Here is a 27,504-nt window from a genome sequence, read left to right as displayed (position 1 = left end):
CTCTTGGGATACATATACTCTTCCATTGTACTTCAATAACCCTTCTTCCTTTATTATTCCTTTTTCATGATTGAACAAGTTAGCAATTCCCTGATCCCATTTGTGTGGATCATGGGTTGCTAACTTGATCTTTTCATGAATCTCTTCCTCATTTGGCATTATGAGGGCTCAGAAATGTTCAGGTTTTAACATGATGATATCCTTATTGTTGTTCTTTCCTTGATCGTGGTCTGCTCATCTACTCAGCAAGTCTGCTTTTCAATTCTGCATGCTGGGTTTGTGGTGCAAGGTGAATTGATATTCTGCCAGTTCCGTCACCCATCAGGCCTGTCTCCTGTTCATCTTCTGAGGTTTTCAGAAATACTGTAGATTGGAGTGATCTGTCCAAATCTCAAAATCTTCTCGCATACCCATTAAGTACTGTCTACAGTCTTCGAGGGTGATCATGATCACAAGTAACTCCTTGTCGTAGATTTCATAGTTCTGTTCCATGGCTGAAAGGGCCTTTGAAAGGAATGTGACTGGTCTCCACCTGCTGTCCTGTTCTTGTGATAAAACCACTCCTATCGCTCCCTCGCTGGAGTCTACTTCTACTCAGAACTTCCCTTTGTCTAATGGTATGGCTAGCACCATGTCCTCTTTAAACAACTCTTTCAGCTTGTCAAAAGTGTCTTGTTGCGCTTTTCCCCAGGTCCATTCAGCCTTTCCAGTTAAGGACATTAGGGGTCTGACATGCTTCGAATAGTTGCATATAAAGTGTCAGTAAAAATTGCAAAATCCTAAAAAGGACTGTAGTTCCTGTTTTTGTGAGGTACAGGCCACTTGAGCAAACCCATCACTTTCATGGGATCCATTCAGATTTTTCCTTCGCTGATGATTACTCCCAGGTACTCTGTTTCCTCCACCTCAAATTCACACTTTTCAGCTTTGAGAAACAACTTGTGTTCCCATAGTATCTGTAGGACCTTTCGGACGATCTTCCTGTGTTCCTTTTTGTCTTTGGAGGCAATTAGGATGTCATCTAGGTATACCGACACTTGTCCTGCCAAAATCAAGTCTTTGAAGATATCATTCATCATCCACTGAAAGGTGGCTGGTGAATTGGTCAATCCGAAGAACATTACTAGTGGTTCGTAGAGCCTTCTATTGGTGTGAAATGCTGCCTTCCATTCATCCCCTTGTTTGATCCGAACATTATTGTACCCCCACCTTACATCGAGCTTGGTGAAGTACTTGGCATCTTTGAGCTTGTCCATCAGTTCTCCGATGAGCAGCAATGGATAACAGTTCTTGATTGTCATCTCATTGAGCTTTTGATAGTCTTGGACTGGTCTCAGCTTCCAATCCTTCTTTTTGACAAAGAAGAATGGAGATGTCATGGGGGATTTAGAGGCATGGATTCTTCCTGTGGATAGATTTTCATCCAGGAACTTATCCAACTCCTCTTGTTCAGTGGGATTGAGTGGATTGACCTTGCAGTCTAGGCTCGCATTCGTGTTTGGGATTAACTCTATGGCGTGATCCCAAGGTTTTCACAGGGGTAGTTTGTCGAAGTTTTCTTTGTCGAACACATCCTTGAAGTCCCGGTATTCGGTGGGGACTATTTCTTCGAATATCTTTTTTTCCTTCTTTTCATTTGCTTTCACAGCCAGCTCGTTGGCTTTGCTCCCCATGGCTCATATGTGAAAGGCTTCCTTGAAGTCCATGCACAAAATGGTATCTCCTTCTTCATACTCTTCTCCCCATTTGGCATCTGGGTCTGTGTCAGGTAGTTTGAACTTCACCTTCCTGCAGTTGCAGCGGGCTAAGGTGACTGATCTGGTGTTCCAGTCGATAAGGGGATTATGCTGCTGTAACCAGTCATGTCCCAGGAATAGTGGGGTGGTGCCTAGGTCCATGATGGCTAGGTCTATCCTCTCGCTATGGTCTCTGATTTTGAGTCTTAGTTCTGCATACTCCATGATGTCTCCTCCTTTGTTCCAGGTCCCATTTGCATTGTACACTGGAGTGGGGTGCACTGCTTTTTGTACATTCAGTTTGTGTGTTTTTACCCATTCTTGGTCGATGGAACTTCCCGTGCATCCAGAGTCAACAAGTGCAGATAGGGCATACATCTCTTGGTTGTCTAAAGTTTCTAATTGAACTTTTATAGACATGTTTCATCCTTTCCTTCCTCTAATATACATGGGTGGCTTTTTTAGGTCGTCTAGCCATTCCCATTTATCCCGTGCTTCTTCTGCGCTTTCTTTCCTCTCCATGAGCGCTTCACATAACTCCTCGGTGATTTCTTCCTTTCAACGGGGATGTACCCATCTGTTTAGAACAGCCCTGGCCTTGGAGGCAGTTCACACTAAATGAAGTACCCTTTGGGTCCAGTGTGTTCCAAACGGTTTGTAGTACATGTCCGGGTACTCTGCCGGTGTAGCCAGGGTCTTCCCCATGCTGTTGGGAAAAAATACTCAGAGCAAACCTGAGGGTTCCAAAAATTGTTTGCCTCCAGACCTCTTCATCCCTGTCGAGGTCTTTTCCTTCATTTCATTAGTGGTGGGAATAGACGATCTGTACTCACCTTCTTCATCTTTGTTATGCACTAACTCTAATCTAAACCAAGGCTGGTCTCTATCCTGTCACTCACGTTCAGTGATTCAGTGTTAGAGAGGCATTTGGTAGAGTGCGAGAAGTTAGGGCATCACTTAGATAGTGAAAGCAAGGAGCTTGTAAGAGTTAGGAGTATATAACCTTAGCCAAAGCTGGGGTCTAAGGCCACAGTGTAGGCTAGCTTAAATACACATTAGACTCATACTAAGAATAGTACCTACTAGGGTGCATGCAGCGAGAAGTGCACCTTGTAATGAATGAGGAGTGAGGACACTAAAAGAAGTGTGTTCCTGATGAATGAGAGTAAAGAGCACATATCACCTGCATCTGCATGAGGCTCCATCTGAATAGGCCACATCCCATAGACCACCCTCGACTAGCAGTTGACTCTTGCCCAACCATTAAGAAGCATGATGCCATCAGGAGAAGGGTGATGGTGCATGTGGGTCATCGGTCATCCAGGTGCAGCAGCTGTGAATTGGGGGATGGCAACCAGGTAAAGGATATGCCAAAGGAACATTGTAGGCCTGAGAGATAAGATGGTGTGGTCTGTAGTTCCTGGAGATAAGGAGAATAGGGGTAAAACCATAATAATACCCCCCGACTAAGACTGTCGTCCTGACAGTCATTAATTGTACTCACTCTCTGAGTCGGGGGAGTTAGTAGATTCTCTATCCCATTTGTAATCCTCGGTTTGTTTCCAGGTAGATATACCCTGTTCTTCAAAGAGGAAGCTGGGGTTGGTCTGAGTCATCTGAGGAGATGTAGGACACTTAGTTTTGAAGACATCTTCATCTGTGTCCAATGAATAATAGCCCTGCTCATCGGAGAATAATGAATCGGTATGATTCCAATTGGAGGCTGGAAAGAGTGTTGAGCTCTCGGTTGTTGGAGAGCCAGGAGATGATATGGTTATACATCCCATCGTTTGATTCTCTATGTGGTTTTCCTTGTTCTCATATTGGTTGATGAGTTCTTCAGCATTGGCGAGGTTACTCCTTTTGACCCAGGTGGCTTCTTCTACCGGATACCCTTTCCATTTGACCAAATATTCTGTTATGGTCCTCCAGTTGCGTCCTCGACCGATGATACAGTTGCAGTCCTGAAGTAGTTCTTCTACTTTGTATTCTTCCATGTCATCCACAAGCTCCGGCTCAGGTGGTGGCAGTTTTTCTTGGTTGGAAAACTCCTGGGGGACATACGGAGTTAGATATCGTTTGTTGAACTTGTTGTGGATCCTCCACCCTGGTGGTAGTTTTAGTTCATACGTGGAGGGTCCCTTCTTTGAGATTATCTCAAAGGGACTGACACATTTGTTGTCCAGCTTTTTTGCTGGTCGGGGGAGATGAAGGTTGGTTGAGTCCAACCAGACTTTGTCACCTGGTTTGTACTCCTGTGCAGGACAAGTGTGTTTGTCATAAGCCTTTCTCATAACCTTGGTGGCTTTATTCAAAGAGTGTTCTGCTTGTTCACATACTCCCTGGAGGCTTTCGATGAAGTCAGTTACCGATGGTGTTTCTGACAGCCTCACCACGGTTGGGCAGTGACATGCATGCAACGCATTCATATGTGTAATTTTGCGAATTCTGTGAATCCAAATGTGTGTCAATCCACTAAGTAATATTAGAGTGCATACCCGGCATGGAGCGACACCTGTTGAGGCAGAAGCAGCATATAATAAAATAATCCGAGTGGAGTGCATGGCTTAGACTTAGAGCAGCACACTGGTGTCATTTAAGTGTGAAGTCTCAGTGCCCTGACTCACACCCTATGCATCCCTCAGCAGCTCACTCAAATAAAATACACTGAGAAGATAATATATTTATAGAGCTTCATGCAACATTGATCTATGATGCATGAACCCTGCCAATCTGGCAATCACCAAGAAATGTCATTCAGAACCAAGGACCACCCAGTCCGAGCCTCCTGAGAGGGCTTTGGCCGACATGAGAGAAACCCTGTATCCAGAATGAAATATTGAACTAAGAAAAGGTTGTGCAGCAACCAAATAAAAATACCAACTCGCTAGCAATGTGTGTGACAGAGGAATTAAAAACAAGGAGCCAATTAGGAGAAATATTCTGCATGATGTGGCAACTCTAGACCTTGCCAAGAAGAAAGAGCAGCATGTTATCGAGCACTAACTCAGATGACTGACTCAGGATATTAATTAGTGACCATGCGGTTGACACATCATGGAGAGGAAATGGCTCCGGGATGGAGTGTATCTATTTTCGATATTTCTATTTATATAATTAGCTGTAGATAAAAGCATGGTAATTAGAAGTAGGTAGGAAGCTTTCGAACCCCCGCAGTTGTGACACAAAGCAGAGAGCCTAGTGTGCAACCAAAGGACTGTTGAGATTCGAGCAAGGGAGGGAACGAAAAGAGCAACTCGTTTAGCCTATGTACGTCGACATGGAGGTAAACGGTAAAGAAAAGAAAACTGCGGGTACGGTAAGTAACGGGTTCGGAGCCGATTGATTCCGATGGCTCGTACAGCCACAGTAACTCCAATACATCCCCTCGAGTCTAGGAATCGCACGGAGCATCGAAAACGTGCATCCCCTCAAACTGCAACATTCTCCCTTCCATCGTCAGAGTCGTCTGATCCATCAATCGCTTCGATAATGACATGCGCTTCATCCATGGGCTCGCTTGGACAATCCGACTGGTAGTGACCACGACCACCACAATTGAAGCAAGTGATCTTGAATTTTGAACCGCGTTGAAGTGCGACATTTCTCCTCGCCACTTGCAGCCTTGCAACTGCTGCAGCAATGTCTGCCATCATTGCCTCGTCACCGGGGTCCTTCCCAGCTTCATCATCATTGCTATCCACCTCCTTCTTCTTCTGGCGCTCCTGTTTTGAGAACTCGTTGAGACAGCGAGAGATGACGTGCTCCTTGTCGTCATTCTGTAGGTCTGATTCGAGGCCACTTTTGAATAGTTTCCAATCGGAGGTGTTGGGGAGGGAACGTAGGAGCGTGGAAATGAATTTTGAGTTGGATGGCTTGTCCTTGAAGAGGCGCCCGAGCTTGTCAGATAACTCGCATAGCATGGCGATGTGATCCACCATGGCGGTCGCCTTTGACATCTTCAACTCGTCAAACTGGTCCCACAGCGCAGTCTGTGCACTGAGACCACCAGTTGAGTTCATCACGATGAGCCAATCCCAGATGGCTTTCGGATTGTTACCCAATTGGCGAATGTGCTGGAGCTGCTTCCTACCAATCCTCTTGATCATCTCCGCCTTGGCTTGACTAGCCTTCGTATCCCAAGTCTTCACCTGCTTCGATCCGGGAAAACCTGCTGGCCTGGGTTCGTCTCCATTGACAAGCGGCCATAGCTGTTTGCCTTCAAGAACAGATTGGGTGACGAACTTCCAGTCATCGAGATCATCTGAAGAGTTGAGAACAACAAGATTTTGGCCGTCGGTGTGAGTCATGAGGGGGGGTTTCGGATGGACTAGAGTGCCACGGCCTTCGGGAGCCAATGCTCGGGTGATGAAAGTGAATACGGTCGTCGGTGAGTTCGGAAGCACAACGGCTCGATAGAGTTCGGGAGCTACTGCTCAGGTGCGGGTAATACGATCTGTACGACGCAGGTTCGGGAGCTGGCGATGCTGCTCAAGCAGGTCGGTATTCCCACCAACCAGGGTAGACTGTTTATGTTGAGATTCGAGCAAGGGAGGGAACGAAAAGAGCAACTCGTTTAGCCTATGTACGTCGACGTGGAGGTAAATGGTAAAGAAAAGAAAACTGCGGGTACGGTAAGTAACGGGTTCGGAGCCGATTGATTCCGATGGCTCGTACAGCCACAGTAACTCCAATAAGGACTTGTGTTTGTAGCTTCGAGCGAGAGAATATTATTGGATCTAGAATTATTTTGAGATGCTTGAGAGGTCATGAGGCATGCCTTGCTCGCACACGATGCCTAGCTTGATTCTGGACAGTAATTGATTGTGCTCAACTCGAAGAAATATTGTATTGTGATAACTTGAATGTGCATTTGTGTTTGCGGAACATGTTTGTGAATTCTGAGTTGTTGCAAGTAGCAGAGGTTCAAACCCTTTGGCTTGTCAATACTCTTTGAGGGTTTTTGGTTTATTCCCAAGTAGCATAGGTTCAAACCCTGTGGCTTGTGGACGTGTTTCTGTGTCTCTGGATTGCATAGGTTTGAATCCTGTGGATCTACAAAAGGTTTCTGAAGTGTTTTCTGCTTAGAGCATGAAGCTTTAAGTCATGTGTAGTTTGTTTGATGGGTTGTGGCCACCTGTGTGTCACACACAACATCAATTGAGGGTTGTACGTTCTTGTGGGACGTTTGTGGGCTTGGGAAATATTACTTTTGCCTTGAGGCCGAGTGATACATATTGCTCACCTCCTGTCCTAAAAGCATTTGGACTTAGAGAATTCTTTTGAGCTAGCATGCTATTATATCTTGAAGAGCACAAGACATCTTTTAGTTCTACTGTTATTGTGTGCTTGCATCGCACATCTCCCCTGAACTACTGAGATTCTGTGGGTGTGTTTAGTGTGTCTACACTATCACATTTCGAGCTTGGCATGCACAGAGCCTCTTCAGCAGATTTCCCCATCTTGTCCAAGGATGAGTTTGATGGGGGAGAAGCCTGTTGCAGAGTGTTGGCAGTTGTTGTGAGTGAATGCTGCCCATTGCAGCCATTCGCTCCAATCGTCCTGTTTGTGGTTAATGAAGACCCAAAGGTATTTTTTGAGTTCTTGATTAACCTGTTTGGTCTGTCCATCTGTCTGCAGGTGGTAAGCCATAGATGGATTTCCTTGGATATTCATCATCATGTATAATTTGGTGATGAAATTTGAGACAAATTGGGATTCTTGGTCAGAAATGACCTTCAAAGGGGTGACTCCAAATCGGCAGATAATCTTGTCACGTAGGATTTTGGCCCATCCACTCGATGAGAGCTCTTTCATGCAAGGAATCAGCATGATGTATTTCGAGAATTGGTCTATGACGACTAGTACAGCATTGTAGCCCTTGGATTCTGGAAATCCAGTGATCATGTCGACTGAGACATGCTCCCATGGTCGAGATGGTACAGCATTGGGATGTAGTGGAGCTGCTTTCCATTGCATGTCAGTCTTCATTCTTTGACATGCCTCACATCCTCGTATGTAGGTTTTCACATCTCTTCACAGCTTGGGCCACCAGTATTCCCTTAAGACCAATTCTTGGGTCTTATCGATGCCTGGGTGCCCTGCATAGACGTGATCATGGCAGTGGGAGATAAGTTCCCCCCATAGTGTATGATCATGGGGGACATAGATTCGTCCATTGTAAAGAGGAGGTGATCTTTTCATAAGATCCCCTTCTCATGACCAAGACTTGAAGTGATTCCACGATCCCATCATTGAGGGTCACTTGTCACTCTCTTGATCTTGGTGTGGATCTCCTCCTCTGTTGGCATAATGAGGGCACGGAAGAATTCCAGTTTTAAAAGGACAATATTGTCATTGTCCTTTTTGCCCTGATCGTGATCTGCTCACTGACTTAAGAGGTCGGCTTTCCTGTTGGATGCTCCTGGTTTATGATTGAGCATGAAGTGAAATTCTGCTAGCTCAGTAACCCACCATGCTTGTCTGCAGTTAAGTTTCTGTGGTTTGCAGAAATATTGTAGGTTGGAGTGGTCTATCCAGATTTTGTCATGAATTCACCCCTATTTTTCACCTTATCTTATCTCATCTTACTTTATCTCAGCAACTCATCATTTGACTCTCATCATCACTCCTCATACCTGATCTGCACTATTCATGACCCAATTGATCACACACATGATCCACTGCTCACATGCATGATCTGTTTGATGACCCATAGATCCAATCACACGACTATGGGCCAGACCCTCCTTTACCCAGTAATGCTTCTTTAGGTTGACTCTGATCACATCCTAGGATGGATAGGGTGCCATGTATGCTCGTCAGAAAGTAGCACCACCCCTCTGACTCGCAGACTCACTTCTACTATTATGGGCACTTGCCTTCTTATTCGCAGAAGGACTTCTCCTATACCAAACACTGTACGATACAGAGGACATAGAAGACAGCACTGCATTGGGACTTTGCATGCCGACACACTAGGAAGGTACAATACTAGTAAATACTAAAATGTATTTAACAAGCCTCACTGTGGTCTTACACCCCAGCTTTGGCTAAAGTTATACACTCCTAACTTTTCACACAGAAACTCCTTGTTTCAGGCCTAAGAACTATTGTTCCTAACCTAGCGATTGCAATGCCCTTCATCACACTGAATCACCAAACGTGAGTGACAGTTTGGAGGCAAACATTGTACAATCCAAGTTAGTGCGTTACAGATTTCAAAGTCTTGATGGGCACCCATAAGATAATGTCACCATTCTTCGAGGGCTATCATTATTGCCAGTAGTTCCTTGTCATAAGTTTTGTAGTTCCATTCTGTCGCAGACAGAGATTTTGACAAGAATGCAATTGGTCACCATTTCCCTTCTTGTTCTTGGGATAACACTGTGCCAACTGCTCCTTCGGTGGAGTCTGCCTCCAGGTGGAATTTGTTATAGTCATTTGGCATCGCCAGTATGACTCCTGTTGTGAATTGGTGTTTGAGTTCCTCAAATGCCTCTCTTTGCTTCTTTCCCCAGGCCCAGGGTTCCTTGCCTGTGAGTTTTGTCATTGGTTTGATGACTGCGCTATAGTGCCAGATGAATTGTCGATAGAAATTGGTGAATCCCAGGAATGACTGGAGTTCCTGTTTCTTAGAGGGTTCCAGCCAGTCCATAATGCCAGTGATTTTAACTGGGTCCATTTTAATGGACCCTTTGCTGATAATGACTCCGAGGTACTCTGTCTTGAGTACCTTGAATTCACATTTTTCCGCTTTCAAGAATAACTTGTTCTTGCACAGAATCTTTAGGACTTCTTGCACTATTTTTTGATGTTCTGACTTGTTCTTTGTGAAGATGAGGATGTCATCCAAGTAAACGGTGACTTTTCCCTAAGTGATGAGGTCTTTGAAGATGTCGTTCATCATCCACTGGAACGTAGCAGGTGAATTGGTGAGTCTGAAGAACATAACCAGGGGCTCGTAAAGCCCTCAGTTAGTGCAAAATGCTGCCTTGAATTCGTCTCCCTTTTTGATTCGGATGTTGTTGTATCCCCAACAGACGTCTAGTTTGGTGAAATACTTCGCATCCTTAAGCTTATCCATAATATCTGAGATAAGCAGTAAAGGGTAGTGATTTTTAATGGTTATTTCATTAAGCTTGTGGTAGTCTTGTACTGGCCACAGTTTCCCATCCTTTTTCTTGACAAAGAAGAAGGGAGACACCATTGGGGATTTCAAAGGTCGAATTTGTCTGGTCACCAAGTTCTCATCAAGGAATTTATCCAACTCCTCTTGTTTCTTTGGATTCAAGGGATACACCTTGCAATCCAAACTGGCACTGGCATTGGGGACTAATTCAATGGCATGGTCCCAGAGTTTGCGAGGGGGAAGTTCATCAAAGTTCTTCTTGGCGAAGACATCAATGAAGTCCTGATAGTGTTCAGGGATGATTTCTTTGAAGGACTTGGTTTCCTTCCCCTCATTAGCCTTGGCTGCCAATTCATTGGCTTTGTGTCCCACTGCTCGGATGTGAAAGGCTTCTTTGAAGTCTATGATGAGGATGGTATCCTCTTCTTCGACTTCGGTTTCCCACTGTTGTTCTGGGTCTTTGTCAGGAAGTTGGAACAGCATCTTGTGACAGTCACAGTGTGCTAAGGTTACCGAACCTGTATTCCAGTCGATAAGTGGGTTATGCCTCTGTAACCAATCATAGCCTAGGAAGATTGGCGTTGTTTCTAGGTCTATGACTGCTAACTCAATGTGTTCGCTGTGGTCTCCGATCTTGAGTCATACCTCAGTGAACTTGGTAATATCACTGCCTGTCATGAACTCACCCCTATTTTTTGCCTTATCTTATCAGATCTTATCACTCATCATTCGACTCTTGTCATCATTCCTTGTACCTGACCTGTATCATTCATGACCTGCTCAGTCACATGCCCACACTGCATTACCTCATGTCACGGACCACATCACTGGGACTCTGTCATAGGCTCTGCAGCCATACATCATAGGAGGCAGCACCATATGACTGCTGCCCTTCTTACTCATAGGAGCACTTCTCACATTACATGCTCACACCGCATCACCAGAGCATTGCCACAGCAAAGCCATCTGATTGGTCCCTGGATCTGTTTGATGGCCTATAGATCCAATCATACTTCTATGGGTCCCACCCTTGATATTCTCTCACACTTCATGAGTTGACACAAGTCACACCAGGATGGACAAGGCACCACGTACACTCCTCAGAAGGTAGCACCACATGGGGGCTAGTCTTCTGACTCACTGACATACTTCTACCATATCAAGCACCATACGGGTGCTAGTCTTCTTACTCACACGAGCTCTTCTCCTATACTAAGCACCATATGGACAGAAGCCTTAACATTCACAGGAGGACTTCTACCATACCAGTACCATACAATACAGAAGACAGCGATGCATTAGGACAGTACATACTAGTAAATACTGCAATGTATTTAGTCGAGCCTTGCTGTGGTCTTACACCCCAGCTTCGGCTAAAGTTATACACTCCTAACTTTTCATGCAGAAACTCCCTGCTTCCAAGACTAAGGACTATCATTCCTGACTCTGCGATTGCAACGCCCTCTATCACACTGAATCACCGAATGCGAGTGACAGTTTAGAGGCAAACATTGTTCAGTCCAAGTTAGTGCATTACACTGCCCTTATTGCGAGTACCATCTGCATTATAGACTGGAGTGATTGCAAGCTCGTCTGCACTATCGGAGTATGTGATTGACTAGTGGGCTGTTTCTGATTCCATTACTGACTAGCGACTATTAGGCGGAGTTGACCTTAGCTCCCAACGCTGTCACCGGAAATCAGCAGCTCAAGGATCTTATATTCCATATCAAGCAGGTTTTTGAGCATATTCACAAGGCCAACCCAGTCGTTCCGACCTTCCATGACTATCACACTGTTTGGTCGTTTACTGGAACTATTCACAATGACCGGGAGCGTTGTGCAGCGCTAGCTGCAGCTGCTTTGGCTGCTAGTACGACTCCAGCGGAGGGTACCCCTGGGAAGGCCGCTAGTGTGAAGCCTAAGGCCTCGAAAGCGGTGAGTGCTTTCACTAGTCATTTCTTTATTTCGTTTCTTAAGTACTATCGGGTTACTAGCCTGTCAAGCGGAGTCACCGCATCGCCAAGTCATGTCCTACCATTGAGGATTCGTCTGAGGAGGAGGCTAGTGTCATAGCCGCCGCTGAGGAGGACACAGTCATGGGTAATCCTGACGCTTCAGGTGCCTCACAGGAGACTGACTTGGTATTGTTTCCCTCAGCCACTATTCATCGCAAGGCTGATACCATGATTGCGCACTTTCAACAGATGGCTATCGACGATGAGGTCGAGATTGTGGTCAATTGTGACCCAACCGCTGGCAACATCGTCGAGGGCCACAAGGTCCCGCTTCCTAAGTTCCTCAAGAACAAAAAGGCTGCTCAAGTTCATGATCCCTTGCTAGTCAAGTCTTTCTTTCAATAGTCTAATGTTTTCTTATAGAAGGACAAAGCGGAATGTCATCCGGAGGTAATATTGCTTCCTTACGCCCTAGTACCCGGCATGGACTCACTATCCCACCAATATCAGCTCACCGAGGCTACTATTGCCAAGGGTAAGGCCAACAAGGCAGCTGTCCAAGCTCGGAAGCGTCCTCACGCTGCTAGTGAGCAAGCCTTCAAGGACTCGTTGTTCACTATTGCTGGTACGTGTTACTAGTGTCCTGTTTAACCCATTACTGATACTCATTTCTCTTACTAGCAGCTGACCTGGCCATCAATAACGAGGCTAGTCAGGGTATTATCGATGTGGCCAGTGCACTAGTCGGCATCGGAGATCATGTCAACCCTTCAGAGAGTGTCTTACGTTCTTGGGAGGCTGATCTTCGCAACGACATTGTTGCTACTACCCACAAGGTCGAGTACTTGCTTAAGTATCATGAGTTTGTGGTAGCCCATCATGGCCAAGTTGTAAAACAACTTGAGAGCCATCAGGGACCCGTGGCTATGGAGGCAGACTCAGCTCCTGTCGCTTCTGGGTTGCAAAATAACTAGCACTAGTCGCACAGACCCTCACTAGCTGCCGTTTACACATATATATCTTTACTAGCCAGTCATTTCTGTAAATACCAACTATCTACTGTCCTTACTCAGAATTATATCATGCATCCTAACCATATTTTGGTTGCTGCTTTGAGCTTCTGAGGCGACTAGCGAGAGGGGTATCATCCTCTTCATCACTATTGTCCTCCTCACTCCGAGGTGGAGGGTATCCCTCTGCTTCCGACTCTGAGTTGTCACTTTGGGAGTCACTATCCTCGGGCCGTTTCAACTTAACCCGGTCTACACCATATAATTTCTTTCCTAAGGGCTGATAGTGGTACTCTGTGGATGCAGGCTTGTCACTATCCACCAACTCTTTAAGAGTTTTCGGACTTATGTCTATCAAATCATGAATTTTCTTAGGTAACTCTATACTATGCCTCGCATGGTATGGGATAACTCGGAATTGAGCGACAGTACCACCGACCAGTGATCCATCCAACTCAGCTAGCACATAGGATCCTCCCTTGGTCCTCCGAATTACTACTAGAGGTCCCAGGTAGCGGGGATCCATTTTACTATCCAGACTATCCTCTACACGCGTATTTCGCATGAGCACTAGTTGACCCGGTTTGAAGTCGTAATCCACAATAGTGGCCTTGTGCTCGCATTCATAGTGAAGTACAGTATCGAGTTTATTCTTGCTTATTCTTTTCTGCATCTCCATCACATGCTGAGCGTGCTTGGCGAGTGCTTGAGCATGGATCCCTATCAGGTCTGCCATGCTCAAGACTCCACTTGGGGGTTTTATGAGCCAAGTCACTTCTACTACATCCAAGGGCACTATTGGGTGCGCTCCCAACACCATAAAATACGGTGAGCATCTGGTACCACGTTTAATGGTGATACGGTCCACCCATAGTACATGTGGTAGAAAGTAAAACCATTTCTTTGCATTGCCACTAGTCACCTTAAATAATGATTGCCGGATGTCCCAGTGGCCTCTTTCTATTTTCCCATTTGCCTGCGAATTATACGGAGTGATTCTTATGCCTGTGATGCCATACTTGTCCGCTAGCCACTGCACAACAGCTACCCAAGGTCTGCCATTATCAGTTACTATCTCGGAAGGACAACCCCACCTGCATATCACATCCTCAAAGAACCATACTGCAATAGCCTTTGCATTTTCATGCTGTAGTGCTTGCGCTTCTGGCCAGGACAATAGCAAGTCCTGAGCGTGCACAATATACTTGCACTTATTCGATGGGACGGACATAACCATAGTGTCACAGTGTACTTTCTGGAATAGTGAAGGCGTCTCTGTGAGAGAGGGTGGAATACACAACATGGTTTTCTGCCGAATCTGACACAAGTGACAAGACTTGACGTACCAACTCACGTCCCATTCCAACTCCGGCCACCAGAACCTTTGTTCCAATAGTGACTTAGTCGTGTAAAAGCCTCTATGTCCTAGCGAGTCGTGTGCCGACCTCATCATGTACATTCGATGCTCTTTACTGACCACTAGTCTATGGGATCCTTCAGTACCGTGTCTATACAGTCGTCCTTCCTTGTCCAAGAAGAAATTCTGGCAATATTGCTTGAAATTCAAGTATTGCTTTTCGTTAAGTCCTTCTGGATGAAATCTGGGATTTCTTAACCAAGTCCTTACATGCGGTAAGCGCTCGTCTTGCACTAATCCACTACTAGTCCGCTAGGTCTCTGGATAGTCTTCTCGCTTTTCAGGATCAAACTTGTGTTTGAGGCCTGGGATCAGAGGGGTTGCTTTCAGGAACTGGCATACAGATTCGTCGGTGTTTTCTTGTGCTAAGTATAACTGTCTGAGTTCTTGCTCGCGCGACTGTGCTTCGTCTAATTCTGCAGCAAACTCCTCGATACTAGTGGCTAGAGTGTACATATAGCCGCCTCAACTATCAATATCATGCTTAAATTCTTCTATATCTTTCGGCTCAGTACTAGTTCCTTCTGCAACTTCAAACTGGAGCGGACCATGATCTTTGAGGTCATAATCTTCCAAGTCCAGATGAACTTTGTCTCCTGGTTGCGCATTGCGTCTTGATAGTCCATCTGCAGGGAAAGTACTGCCTTTTACATGCCTAAGAGTGAAATGAAACATAAGAATGTCTTCTATCCAATGATTGATAGTGGCATTCGGTCCCATTCCAGGATTACTCAACATTCCTTTTATATATTGCACATCTGTTTCTACAACCAAGTTTCGAACCCCAATGAGCCAATACTGACAAGCTTTCAAAGCTCGTAATAGTCCATAGAGTTCGCATTTTGGTTGTGAAAAATGGGCTTCTCTTTCATTCATGGTAATAGATCCGAAGCGAACGTAGTAGCGCTTGGTTGGATCCTTCTCATCCACCTGATAGATATAGAAGCCAACAGCCTTGTAGGACGTGTCCACACATAACCCAACTTCAGCCCCACTAGTGAGGTTTATTGGTTGAATAGCGGGGCTATTGATGACTGCTTCTTTCAGCCCGTCCATAGCTTTCTGCTGCTCATCACCCCACTCGAAGGTTACATTGAGTCATGTCAACTTCACTAGGGATTCCACTATTTTCGCATAGTCTTTTATAAACTTTCGGCAGACCCCACAAGTTCCCAGGAAAGCATGCACATCTGTGAGGTGCTTACAAGGTCCCCACTGGCTAATGACTCCTGCTCTATCGGTTTCAATCTTTCTTCCTTCATAAGTGCATAGATGACCAACCACCGTCATTTCCTCAACACACAAGAACGTCTTAGGTCCCGAAAAAGTCCCTCCACAGTACTTCATTCTTTGAACCACGCGATTCACATTTTGCATGTGTTCCCATACAAAATGACGAATCCCAGGGTTCTCTGGAATGGTCTCATAGCCCCCATCTTCAGTCTCGTAGCGGGTTTCTGGCCCTCTAACAGGTGCATCATCGATATAGGGACGAGTTACATGTGGAATTTCTTCTCTCAAGATATGTGTTACATCTTCATGGAATATTGGGACAGAATTCGTCCAACCTATCGGTAACTTCACTAGTCGCATAGAACCAAACGGAGTCTGGAAGGTAGTATAGTCTCGAGAACCAACTGCTATGTCGCGCTCGTCGTATCCCACATACAAGTCCAAACATCCTCCACAGGCTCATCCAGCGAAGTGCTCAGAGAGTTCATCTGTGGCTGGTGGAATCCCCGAATGCGCAATAGTTACTGCATTGAGGGGCTCCAAACTATGTACTAGTCGAAGGCTTTTACCATCTTTCTTAATAATGCAGAACCACCTTGATCTATAAGAAGAATTAGATGGCTCGTATACACCAGCGTCGATCTTGGACTTAATAATCCTACAGACTTCTTCATAGATCCCAGGTGGGATGGGAATATTCTTCAATACCCACGGAGTGTGTGGTACTACCGGGATGTCTATTGGCGGGAAGAAATCCTCTCGGAAACACCCTCTTTCTGTGTCATCCCAAGTGAACGCTTGCTCTTGGATAGTCATGAAATGGTGCATTAGCTTTCGCTCTTCTGGCCATAGAAACCCCTCTGGGTGATTTTCGTCTATCTTTGCTTTTCTTTCTAGGGTATAGCGTGCCGTAGGTACATACGCAGGTGGATTCATACTCAATAGTGGCATATCTTTAAGGGGGTCACCCTTAATATCCCTCACTATTCGGAACTTATCCGGAAGGTCACCCAATAGTGGCTTGACCTTTAATGCTACGGGCTTATATTTCTTTCCAGCTAGTACCGTGACTGGCTTGAAGTCGGGGCTCTTCATGCATGCACCAAGGTGTTCAAATCCTGGAACTAGTGTCGTTTTCGGCTTACTAGTCTCCTTTGCCTTGGTGGTTGCATGCAAATTATCTACTAACAAATTATATATTGGAATTTCATTATCATCTAGCAACGGAAGAGTGTCACTAGCGTGCTTATGAGCACAAAATTTTATGCTATAGCCCTCAGGTACTACCTTCCCTTGGAAGTAGGAATTCAATAGTCCTGCAGCTTTTTCATCTTTGCGCAAGTTTTCATTACTATTTAGCGAAGCCATAAGGAAACTATCTCTTAGATTTTCTTGAGAGAAACTAGTACCTTGTTCTGGCTTCATATATGCTTCAATTTCAAAGGTTCCATCACTATTCTGCACGATTTGCAAAGCCAACTCTCCTTGATCATTCATCAATTCATTGAGTTCAACTGAAAACCCCCTTCTGGAGCTTTTGGTGCTGTCTTTGCAAGTCGAGGGGGAGCACCCCTTAAGAAAGTCGGAATGGTGCACCTTCAACTCGTGTTAGGATCAGTAATAGTGATTATCTGTCCACCGTCTGCTTGGTTCTTGATGACACTCTTGGTGAGAACGTCGAACGGTCGACCTAACAACACCTTATAAGCCAGACTATTGATAACATGCACTTGCAAGTACATGGTAATATCATTAAAGAGGAACGGAACATTCCTGGCTAGTCCTAAGGTCTTCTCAAGTTGGCCATTCGCACTCTGCATATGAATAACGATGTCCGGATCCCAAGCTATACCCAACTTGGTCACTATTGCCCCAGCCATCGACACTATTTGCGAGCCGCCATCAACCACACTTTCTTCTTCGCCTATGCCATTTATTAAGGGGTACACAGCTCGCAAGCTGGCAGAGTCTTTTGCGACTATTACCGGCTTCGGCTTTTCTCCTGGCACTAGTGAGTCGAGGTACTGAAGGTATGGGTCTGTCATGATCAAAGAACCAGCTGGTACTAAACCAACATTGAATTGTGCAGCCATAAATGTCGCAGAGGATAAGTCACGGATGTTAATAGCATCAGAGGTCAAGGACAAGTCCTCCTCATCTTCTGCTTCATCACTAGTGCCGTGAAATGGTAATGGGACTGACTCTGGCTGAGTCTCCCCCACACTAAACACTGTTTCCGTCACTGGCTGTGTTGCTACCCGCTTTTTGGACATCAACTTGGCTATCTCTTTTCTTAATGGTTCTGATAGATCCATAAGCTCTTCAGCATTCAACACTATTGGCATTTTCAACACTTTGGACACGACGTCCTGTACCCTGCCTTCCTTATGGATAGGTGCCATATGCTTGTAGGCTGGTACCTTGGAGTCGTCTGCCCATTCTTTACTCTTAGCTCTAGTTTTCTTACTGTCCGACAGCAGAGGAGCAAAGCTCACACTGGGGACATCCCTGAATGGCAGCTCCTGCCTTGGAGGGTCCTCCTCTTCATCTGAATCTTCTTCTATGGTAACTTGTTTTCAACTAGTGCACCAGATGGTGGGTACTTCTACCACAACTTTCTGACTAGTCGGTTTTCTTAATTTCTTTTCTGATTCTTCAACTTCATCAACCAAGTATTCAGTCACTTTCTTTCACAAATTCTGAGGTTCAGGCCCCTGGGTTTTATTTTTAAAATGGTCCTCTGGCTGTTTATGAGGAATAGTCGAGGGGTTCGACATATTTTGCCTCATAGCCTTCATCGGACCTACTCAAAACCCTGCTGGGTCTGTTCATTTGTGCCAGAGCACGTAGCAACATACTGACCTTCAGAATTCTGCCAACTAGTCTGGTTCTGACTGTTGGCTTGACTTAAAAGAGACATCATTTGACTCAAAAACAAGTTAGGATCAAACGATTGATTCATTGGCTGACTACTAGTAGATGCTACAGGAGCTTGTATCAACTGAGGCTGGATAGTCGGCTGGGCAGGCTGCATTGGGGCTCACGTGCTAGTTTGCCAATATTGGAGATCTTGACGGAGTTTTTCAATAACTTCGTCTCGAGTGTCCCTTGGCCTGCTCGCATACAGAGATGCATACTTGGGAATAGCGAGGTTGTAAACACCCACTGCCCTGTTTTGCTCTTCCCAAAACAACTGCTCTTGCTTTTGACTATTATGCCATGCTAGTACTCGATCCATGGGTGAGAGCTGTGCTGGTTCACGAGGAATAGGTGAGCCATCGGCCATCACGAACCTGTTGTTGACTACCTTCAATAGTCCTTCCACTATGTGCTTCTGGCAGTTCTGGCAATCTTTTACAAAGTGCCCTGGCTTCCAGTCATACCAGCAGAGGAAGTCTGAAGACCCCGATCCGGAGTTGTCATGCTGAGGTCTCGATTGCCTCAGCGCGGAGGCATTATTACCGCCTTGTTGAAAGGCCCGCAATATTTCATCTTGCCTCTCACGCGCACACTTATCACTTACATCGGTGTGATCGAGTAGTGTAGCTACTTGTTGCTTTACTTCTTCCATTTCTGCCTTGATACCAGGGCCACTAGTGACTCCAGTAGATGACATACTCATACTAGTCAACGACAGAAGGTAACTAGTAGACGTGTTGAACACAATGTCATCAGCTTCTGCAACAACCTCTTCAAGGGTGTGCATATCTTCCCATCGCTTGACAGGGGTTGCAGTGCTAGCTGCACCTATAGCCAGAGCCGCAGCAGGCATAGTCGTTCTGCTTTTGAGTCCTTGCTTGATACTTAGTCGGGAATCAATGTGTTCTCTAAACGAGGGTGACAACGACTCAGTGAATTTTTCCACTAGTTCTCGATTTGTAACTAGCACTGGAGGTTTTTGTAGCTTCTTTGCCTCAGTCAAGAACCTACACTTGAACTTCAGATACGTCTCATGCTTGTCAGATCCAATGTTTGAGAACTTACGCGAAATTCACGTCAGCCTCTCCCAAGTACCTGTCTCTGCATCAGCCGCCTCTGGATAGTTCTTAAGCACAGCTTCCTTAAACTCAGTAAATGTGCCACTGGTATATTCATCCAGTGCTTGCCACTCTTCCTCGGTATGGGCATCCGTGTACCTTACTAGCTTCTTCTTCTTCTTGTCATCGTCAGTGATGCTATAGTCGGAGAATAAATCCTCCATCTGCCCAAGGAAATGTCGCAAGTTCTCAGGCTCATCGCTATCAAACTTGGGTGCATCCCTAGACGTGGGTCTAGGCATCTTTTGGGTACTAGTCGACATGGTCGGTCTACTAGTGGTTTGAATGGACTGGGAGTTCAATTGTCCGGGTACTAGTGGGTTTCTATTTCCACTAGTGAGGGAAGTTCTTGGCCAGGAGGGCGGTACAGGAGGTCTAGTCTGTTGAACTGTTAAGTTCGTGTTGATTCGCTGCGCTGTCCTAGCTTGTGGGCTATCGGGCGGTGCAGTTGCACTTCGTTTCTGCTTTAACAAGTCATAATTCGATGGAGATCCAATACCAGCAGCTCTTGAATTGGCTGTTGATCTTCCATGCGGCCTCAAAGCAGCACTATTGCATACTGGCTGAGAAGTCTAGGCTTGTTCGGGCTCTGTAGCTCTAGCTTTGCCCTTTGCTTTCGCTGAGGCTCGGTTAGACAGATTGTGTACAAGCAGCTAGGTTGAATGATATCTTCTTTAACACGACTAGTGTCAAATAGTAGTCTTTATTCAACGAGATTTATCAAGTCTGAAACTCCCTCATGGTGGGCTCCAGATGATGTGCTCGGTAACGGCGAGTGACAAAAGGCTAGTGAATGGATATGAACACCACAACACCAAAACCCTCTACTACTCTACACTAATCACCAATATTATTGAGTTCAGGTGTTTCAAGTACAATAGAAGCACTCTGCAGACTTCAACAAATCAGGGAAAGGTTGTTTAAAGATGTATATTTGGTACTAGTGAGCTACACAAGATGTAATACTCGCGCTAGTGGGGTTTTAAGACACCATTGGATGAATAGTGACTTGGGTTGAGCAACTGCGCTTGGTCTAACTCTGATACTTCGAAACTAGTGGCACTCTGGGCCAAATACTGGGTCTCACAAGCGGTCTACACTTGACTAGCAGCACCCTAGGCTCGACTAGTGGCACTCTTGGCCTAAGAACAAATACTTTAACTCCGAGAAAATACTTTAACTAACTTCGAAACACTCTGAATCACTCCAAGACGGAATAGTAACTTTAAGACACTTCAATTCGTTCAATACTATAGGTGACTAAGCAACTAGTAGACACTTCGTCGAGGTTACGCACAAAAGCCTTTAATTGGGGCACTAGAATACGGACTAGTAGGTCACAATCGCAGGGATGGCTTGCCTGTCTGCGAGGCTGCCCCTTCTACTACTTATATACTACAGAGACAGGTACAGAATAAATATAAATAGATTCTTTAGGGGTAATATTGGTAAGGATATCTTGGCTAGTCATGAATTATGGTGAATAATCATGCAATAGTTGGCCTAGCCTGTTCTTTCTGTCAGATAGCAGGTCAAGGGACTCTGCTATTGGGTCGTTTCCGCACCCTTTGCCCAGCAGTGCTCCACTAGTGACACAGCTATATGAATAGTCAGGTAACCATGCCTGTAGCAACTGCTTGATTGTGATCAGGGCACAGCCTGGCTATACTAGTGCCAATCGTATGAGATCTGTATCACACTAGCCAGATCTGGGCTAAGGGTTATGCCTTTACTGGTTCATTTCTAAGTCCTTTCAGAAGTGCTCGCGTGACTAGTCATCCTGACTTAGGCGTTCATGCCCAGATCGGTCCACTAGCGACTGAATAGTCAAGATCTGTGTGGGTTCTTACTTCTTGTTTGGACACTAGCAGCTGTATTCTTTACTAGTGACCGTATTTTACTAAGTCATACTAGCTTTGGAGGTGCTAGTCCAGTCGGCTGGTAGGGCTGACCCACTAGTGGTATCATTCCTAAGTCCTGACTCGACTAGTAGCATGCTAACTTGACTATCAGTCCAAAGTCTCAACTATAGCCCTTGATATACGACTAGTATAGGATAGACCTGCAACAGTATTGTTATAAAATCGCAAAATCTAGGTGTAAACGCGTAGGGGCATGGGTTCGAATCCCACTCTCATCACCAGAGATGATATGCCGTCTATGCGTTTACACCTAGATTTTGCGATTTTATAACAATACTGTTGCAGGTCTATCCTATACTAGTCGTATATCAAGGGCTATAGTTGAGACTTTGGACTGATAGTCAAGTTAGCATGCTACTAGTCGAGTCAGGACTTAGGAATGATACCACTAGTGGGTCAGCCCTACCAGCCGACTGGACTAGCACCTCCAAAGCTAGTATGACTTAGTAAAATACGGTCACTAGTAAAGAATACAGCTGCTAGTGTCCAAACAAGAAGTAAGAACCCACACAGATCTTGACTATTCAGTCGCTAGTGGACCGATCTGGGCATGAACGCCTAAGTCAGGATGACTAGTCACGCGAGCACTTCTGAAAGGACTTAGAAATGAACCAGTAAAGGCATAACCCTTAGCCCAGATCTGGCTAGTGTGATACAGATCTCATACGATTGGCACTAGTATAGCCAGGCTGTGCCCTGATCACAATCAAGCAGTTGCTACAGGCATGGTTACCTGACTATTCATATAGCTGTGTCACTAGTGGAGCACTGCTGGGCAAAGGGTGCGGAAACGACCCAATAGCAGAGTCCCTTGACCTGCTATCTGACAGAAAGAACAGGCTAGGCCAACTATTGCATGATTATTCACCATAATTCATGACTAGCCAAGATATCCTTACCAATATTACCCCTAAAGAATCTATTTATATTTATTCTGTACCTGTCTCTGTAGTATATAAGTAGTAGAAGGGGCAGCCTCGCAGACAGGCAAGCCATCCCTGCGATTGTGACCTACTAGTCCGTATTCTAGTGCCCCAATTAAAGGCTTTTGTGCGTAACCTCGACGAAGTGTCTACTAGTTGCTTAGTCACCTATAGTATTGAACGAATTGAAGTGTCTTAAAGTTACTATTCCGTCTTGGAGTGATTCAGAGTGTTTCGAAGTTAGTTAAAGTATTTTCTCGGAGTTAAAGTATTTGTTCTTAGGCCAAGAGTGCCACTAGTCGAGCCTAGGGTGCTGCTAGTCAAGTGTAGACCGCTTGTGAGACCCAGTATTTGGCCCAGAGTGCCACTAGTTTCGAAGTATCAGAGTTAGACCAAGCGCAGTTGCTCAACCCAAGTCACTATTCATCCAATGGTGTCTTAAAACCCCACTAGCGCGAGTATTACATCTTGTGTAGCTCACTAGTACCAAATATACATCTTTAAACAACCTTTCCCTGATTTGTTGAAGTCTGCAGAGTGCTTCTATTGTACTTGAAACACCTGAACTCAATAATATTGGTGATTAGTGTAGAGTAGTAGAGGGTTTTGGTGTTGTGGTGTTCATATCCATTCACTAGCCTTTTGTCACTCGCCGTTACCGAGCACATCACCAGGCGTTGGGGTCTTCCCCTTGTCATCACAATCCATAGGCTGCAAAGGCCCTGCTCCTATGACCATGTGACCAGTCAGCTCCTTTTTGCTTCGGTGCAGACACCCACTCGGGCTAGTTGGGGCTTCACTGGATTTTGAAGAGTTCTGTAAACTCTTTGAATAGCTAGGATCGTCCTTTCCATCAGTTTCTTGTGAGGAGACACGTACCTGTGAAGGGGAGCCTCTCTCCCCTGTTTGGCCTGCTTGATCCTTGTGGGTGATTGAGCTTTTTCGGCCAGTGTCCTCTGTGTTAGAGGTGCCTGTTCCTTGGGTATCCTTTCTACTTGGTTCCATGTGTGGTGCTGGGTTATTTCCTGGGGCTTTACAACAGTCCACCATTTGGTCTGCTAGGTTCCACCAGCCTTTGGCTTTGTCCCTAGGCTTGCCTGGATTCTCCGACCTCACCGTCATCAAAGCGGTCTGTCATTGGAGAACCTTGATGCTCAAAGGAGATGCCAGTTCACCATCGTCTGGATCCTTTGCCACTATATGTGGCTTTCCCGGGAGTTGGATTATGACATCCTCATCTTGACCTCCCATATGGCAGGAGTTGTCACTGGGCATCAACTCCATACCCCCAAAGTTCCAGCTTTGGGTGCCTGTCAAACTGGTCAATTCTGCTGCATTGTACATGCACCCCAAAGGGGTATTTGCAGTGGCTTGGATGCAGCCAGCACTAGGACTTGGCTGGTGGGGTTCATTGCTAATTAAAGCAGTGGAAATCCTGTGTATGCCATTGAAGGGCAGACTTGAGGGTCCCTCACCTGCTTTTAAGTAAATGTCGGGTGGTGAGGACAGGTGCAAGGAGCCCCATCGCTCCTGGGCTTCATTCCTGGTCATATCTGGGCTCTTGATCCATTGATTGAGAACCCGATCTGGGTTTTTGATTGAATGATCGAGAGTTGCTTCTGGATCCTTGATCCATTGATCGAGATTCATTTTGCACTGGTACAGCCTCGAGTTGCTAGTCAGGTCTGGTCCTTTCATACCTGATCCTCGGGGTTCATTGCCCAATGGGTGGTGGCAATCCCCTACTACACCGTTCTTGTTTTGCGATTCCTTCATAGTGGGAGATGAATGCAGTATATTGTTACAAGTATCTACAGATACAACATAAGCATGAATATTCATGTCATGAGATGCACTATGGTAAACCCCAGCTGACAAAGTAGAATTGCAAAGTCCTATGCCAGCGTCTCTTTTATCTCCTCGACCTGGGTCGAGCTAGCGAGGTCTTCTTCCTCTATTTCTGCTAGAACAGCTCTGAGATGGGTTGCAAAAGTCGATGGTTTCTTCTTTGGGAATTTTAACCACTTCGACTTGTCAGGTGGGCACTTATTGTCCTGCCCCTGGTGTCTGGTGTGTCTGCACCAGAAACATTGCTTTTCTCTTCTGAGACAATTGATGTCCATAGGTTCACCTTCACCACTGTAGGTGAATCCAGTGGCATCCCTTCTGCCCTTCGAGCCACTCGAAAAGCCTCCTGCTGCTCTGGGCTTAGAGCCAGCAGTCCCACTGAGATACTTCCCGCCTTGGGCAAGGTGAACTTGATAGTTCTTGTCCATCTGTAGGACTCTGCGCCTCCACTCCCAGTAGGTGGTAGGCCACATATTATCTCCACCCATAATAATCTGTTTGATATTGGGCCGGATTGTGAGGGTGACGACTTTCTCCATTTCGTCGTCATTGTGAAAGTGCTTGGCTTCCACAGCCATTTGTTCGAATTTCTCAAAGATCTCGATGACCATTTTGAACTGTGCTTGTTGCAGTTTCTTCCACTGCATCTGCTTGATTTGGACCTCTGCTACCTCCCTGAAACGTGTTTGGACATTTTCCTTGAAGGTCTCCCAAGAGGGAAGGTGGTGTCTCCCGCTGTGTGGGTCCTTGTAGTGCTGCTGCTGATGGACCCACCAGCTCATCGCTTTCCCACCGAACCGGTGGGCTGCAAAGAGTACTTGACTTGGGCCATACCCATGTGCTTCATTAAGTGTGAAGTATTGGGCGAAGACCTCAAAGTAGTATTTGCAGTGGTTGAAGAAATGGTCTAGGTTGCTGGCCTTCCCATAGAATTTGTCAGGGACCTCAATTAACATTGGTTTCACATTTCCCCAGAGGTTGGGTTGTCCATCGGTAATGACCCACCCAACCGGTGGGTCAGAGGGTAGAGGAGGATTGGCAGGTCATGGTAGTGATCGAAGATTTTGATCACTATGAGGTGATGGTGGTCAAACGGGAGGTTGGGCAGGTATAGGTGGAGGTCCTCCTCCACCACCTCCTTCTGGGTCTCCTGGTCTGCAGCCACCTCCTCCAGGTGTGGCTGGTGCTGGCCCACTGGTTCCCCCTGTTGGTGCTGATTGCAAAGGTTCTCTGCCCATGCTTCGAGCATGAAAAGTACCTCCTCCTCCGGCTTCCAGCCCTAAGGCACTGGATGGTGCCCAGGCCATATCAGAGATCAGATTTTCTGGGCCTACTATTCCCAGGTTAGGGAATGATTCCTCACTGTAGCATCTTCCTGGTGCTATGGGACAGTCAGGGTGTATTATGTTCTAGTCAATGGCAGTGTGATACCAGGTTTTGGTGCGGAGTATTCTATCCTCCAGGTCAGATCCCAGTTCTGTGGCATTATACACTCATCCTTGGTCAGACGTGGTCCAATTCACATTGTACCACAATCATCTGCTTGTCCATTCTAGCATCTGCTGCCATGACAGGTCATATATTTGCTGGTCCATAAGCTCCTGTGCTTGAACCCTGGATGAACTTGGGTGGGTTGTCAGAGGGGGTTCTACTGGGGGAGCTATGGGGCTCACCCTCTCAGGATTGTTGGGCAATGACCAAGCCAGTGATATGCTAGCCACATGTTCACACCTTGATTTTGCGATTTTGTAATAATACTAGTGCATATCTATCCCTGACTAGTCATAACTAGAGGACTATAGTGGAGGCTTCGAGCTGATAGTCAAGCCAGAAAGCTACTAGTCAAGCCAGGACTTAGGCACAATACCACTAGTGGGTCAAGCCTATAAGCTGGCATGACTAGTACCTCGAATACTAGTACAAGTCATTGAATAACGGTCACTAGTAGACAAGGGTAGCTATGAGAGTATCCAACAAGAAGCAGAATACACAGATCTTGTGAAAGTACAGTCACTAGTGGAATGATCTGAGCAGGAATGCCTAAGACAGTTTGACTAGTCATGCGGCAGTCTCTAACGGGACTTAGAAATGAATTAGTGAAAGAAGCCAGCAGCCCAGATCTGACTAGGGCAATTGAGATCTATTCTGGTTGGTACTAGTATAGCCAGGTTCCATTTTCAATCATGATCGAACAGCTGCTACAGGCATGAACACTGGAATCGGAGCTTATCTGTGACACCAGTGGAGCATTGTTGGGCCGAGGGTGCAGAAGAGGACCACTCACAGAGTTCCTGGACCCACTAGTAATCAAGAAACTACCTCTAGACCATGTATTGCATGATCATTCACTATTTACTCGTGACTAGCCAAGAAATTCTTACCAATAATACCCTTTACCTGGTTTATTTATACTTCAATTGTACCTTACTAGTCAGTATATAAGTAGTAGAGTAGGTGCATGTGCAGGCAGGCAAGCCATCCCCATGATTGTGACCTACTAGTCAGTAACTAGTGCCCCAATTAAAGGCTTTTGTGCTTAACCTCACCAAAGCAGTGACTAGTCGAGTGTCTATCACTTGTAGGAAGCAGTATAGGGCCAAGAGAGCCACTAGTTCAAAGCAGTTTCAGTCAGAGCGAGTGCAGTAGCTCCAAACAAGTCACTATTACATTCAATTGTGTCTTAACAACCCCACTAGTGTGAGTAGTACCTTTGTATAGCTCACTAGTAACAAATAAACGTCTTTATAACAACTTCCCTTGATTATTGAAGTCTGTAGAGTGCTTCTATCATACTTGAAATGCCTGAATTCAATATATTTGGTGATTTGTGTAGAGTAATAGAGGGTTTGGTGTTTGTGGTGTTCATATCCATTCACTAGCCTTTAGTCACTCGCCATTACTGAGCACATCAACAGCTCGGGTCCAGGGATCCGTCCTGTTGTCATGGTCAGGTGGAAAGCCAATGACCTGGTATCTGGAGAATATCCTGTATCCTGCATGCCAGTCATTGTTCCAATCCCATATGCCCCTGAGGTATCTGTAGTACTCATCCCAGATCTCCAGGGCATCTTCACATCTCCAGATCCAGGGCCATAGATCGTGGAGGGGGAGGAAACCCCCATTGTATCCATCAGGTAAGAACCCTCCTTCTGGTGCAAGGAAGGGCTTGAGCTCGATGGGGGGTTGGGCTCTCTCATACTCGTCGATGGCCAGGGTTCTGAGGCACTGGCAAGTGGAACAGTTGCAATAGGGGTATGGATGGGGAGAGGTCTGGTCAAGCTCCCTTGGG

General features: G+C 45.8%; 3 protein-coding genes across 3 annotated transcripts; 1 reads left to right on the top strand and 2 right to left on the bottom strand.

The window, feature by feature from the left end:
- Positions 1–5,167: 5,167 nt before the first annotated feature.
- On the bottom strand, positions 5,168–6,046 carry EV420DRAFT_1481627 (uncharacterized protein; the record flags this gene model as incomplete). The annotated part of the gene is made up of 1 exon (XM_060469791.1): positions 5,168–6,046. The coding sequence occupies one exon, from the start codon at positions 6,044–6,046 to the stop codon at positions 5,168–5,170; it is 879 nt and encodes a 292-aa protein (XP_060328574.1).
- A 5,044-nt stretch (positions 6,047–11,090) lies between these two features.
- EV420DRAFT_1481626 (uncharacterized protein) lies at positions 11,091–12,799 on the top strand (the record flags this gene model as incomplete). The annotated part of the gene is made up of 5 exons (XM_060469790.1): positions 11,091–11,183; positions 11,530–11,805; positions 11,865–12,191; positions 12,249–12,450; positions 12,510–12,799. The coding sequence occupies 5 exons, from the start codon at positions 11,091–11,093 to the stop codon at positions 12,797–12,799; spliced, it is 1,188 nt and encodes a 395-aa protein (XP_060328573.1).
- A 4,284-nt stretch (positions 12,800–17,083) lies between these two features.
- EV420DRAFT_1645061 (uncharacterized protein) lies at positions 17,084–19,785 on the bottom strand (the record flags this gene model as incomplete). The annotated part of the gene is made up of 4 exons (XM_060477732.1): positions 17,084–18,045; positions 18,348–18,391; positions 18,530–19,411; positions 19,481–19,785. The coding sequence occupies 4 exons, from the start codon at positions 19,783–19,785 to the stop codon at positions 17,084–17,086; spliced, it is 2,193 nt and encodes a 730-aa protein (XP_060328572.1).
- Positions 19,786–27,504: the final 7,719 nt, after the last annotated feature.

This window comes from Desarmillaria tabescens (genome assembly GCF_030435595.1).
Source record: "Desarmillaria tabescens strain CCBAS 213 chromosome Unknown EV420scaffold_27, whole genome shotgun sequence".
In the NCBI taxonomy this organism is placed as follows: domain Eukaryota; kingdom Fungi; phylum Basidiomycota; class Agaricomycetes; order Agaricales; family Physalacriaceae; genus Desarmillaria; species Desarmillaria tabescens.
This window is presented reverse-complemented; position numbering and strand designations above follow the sequence as displayed.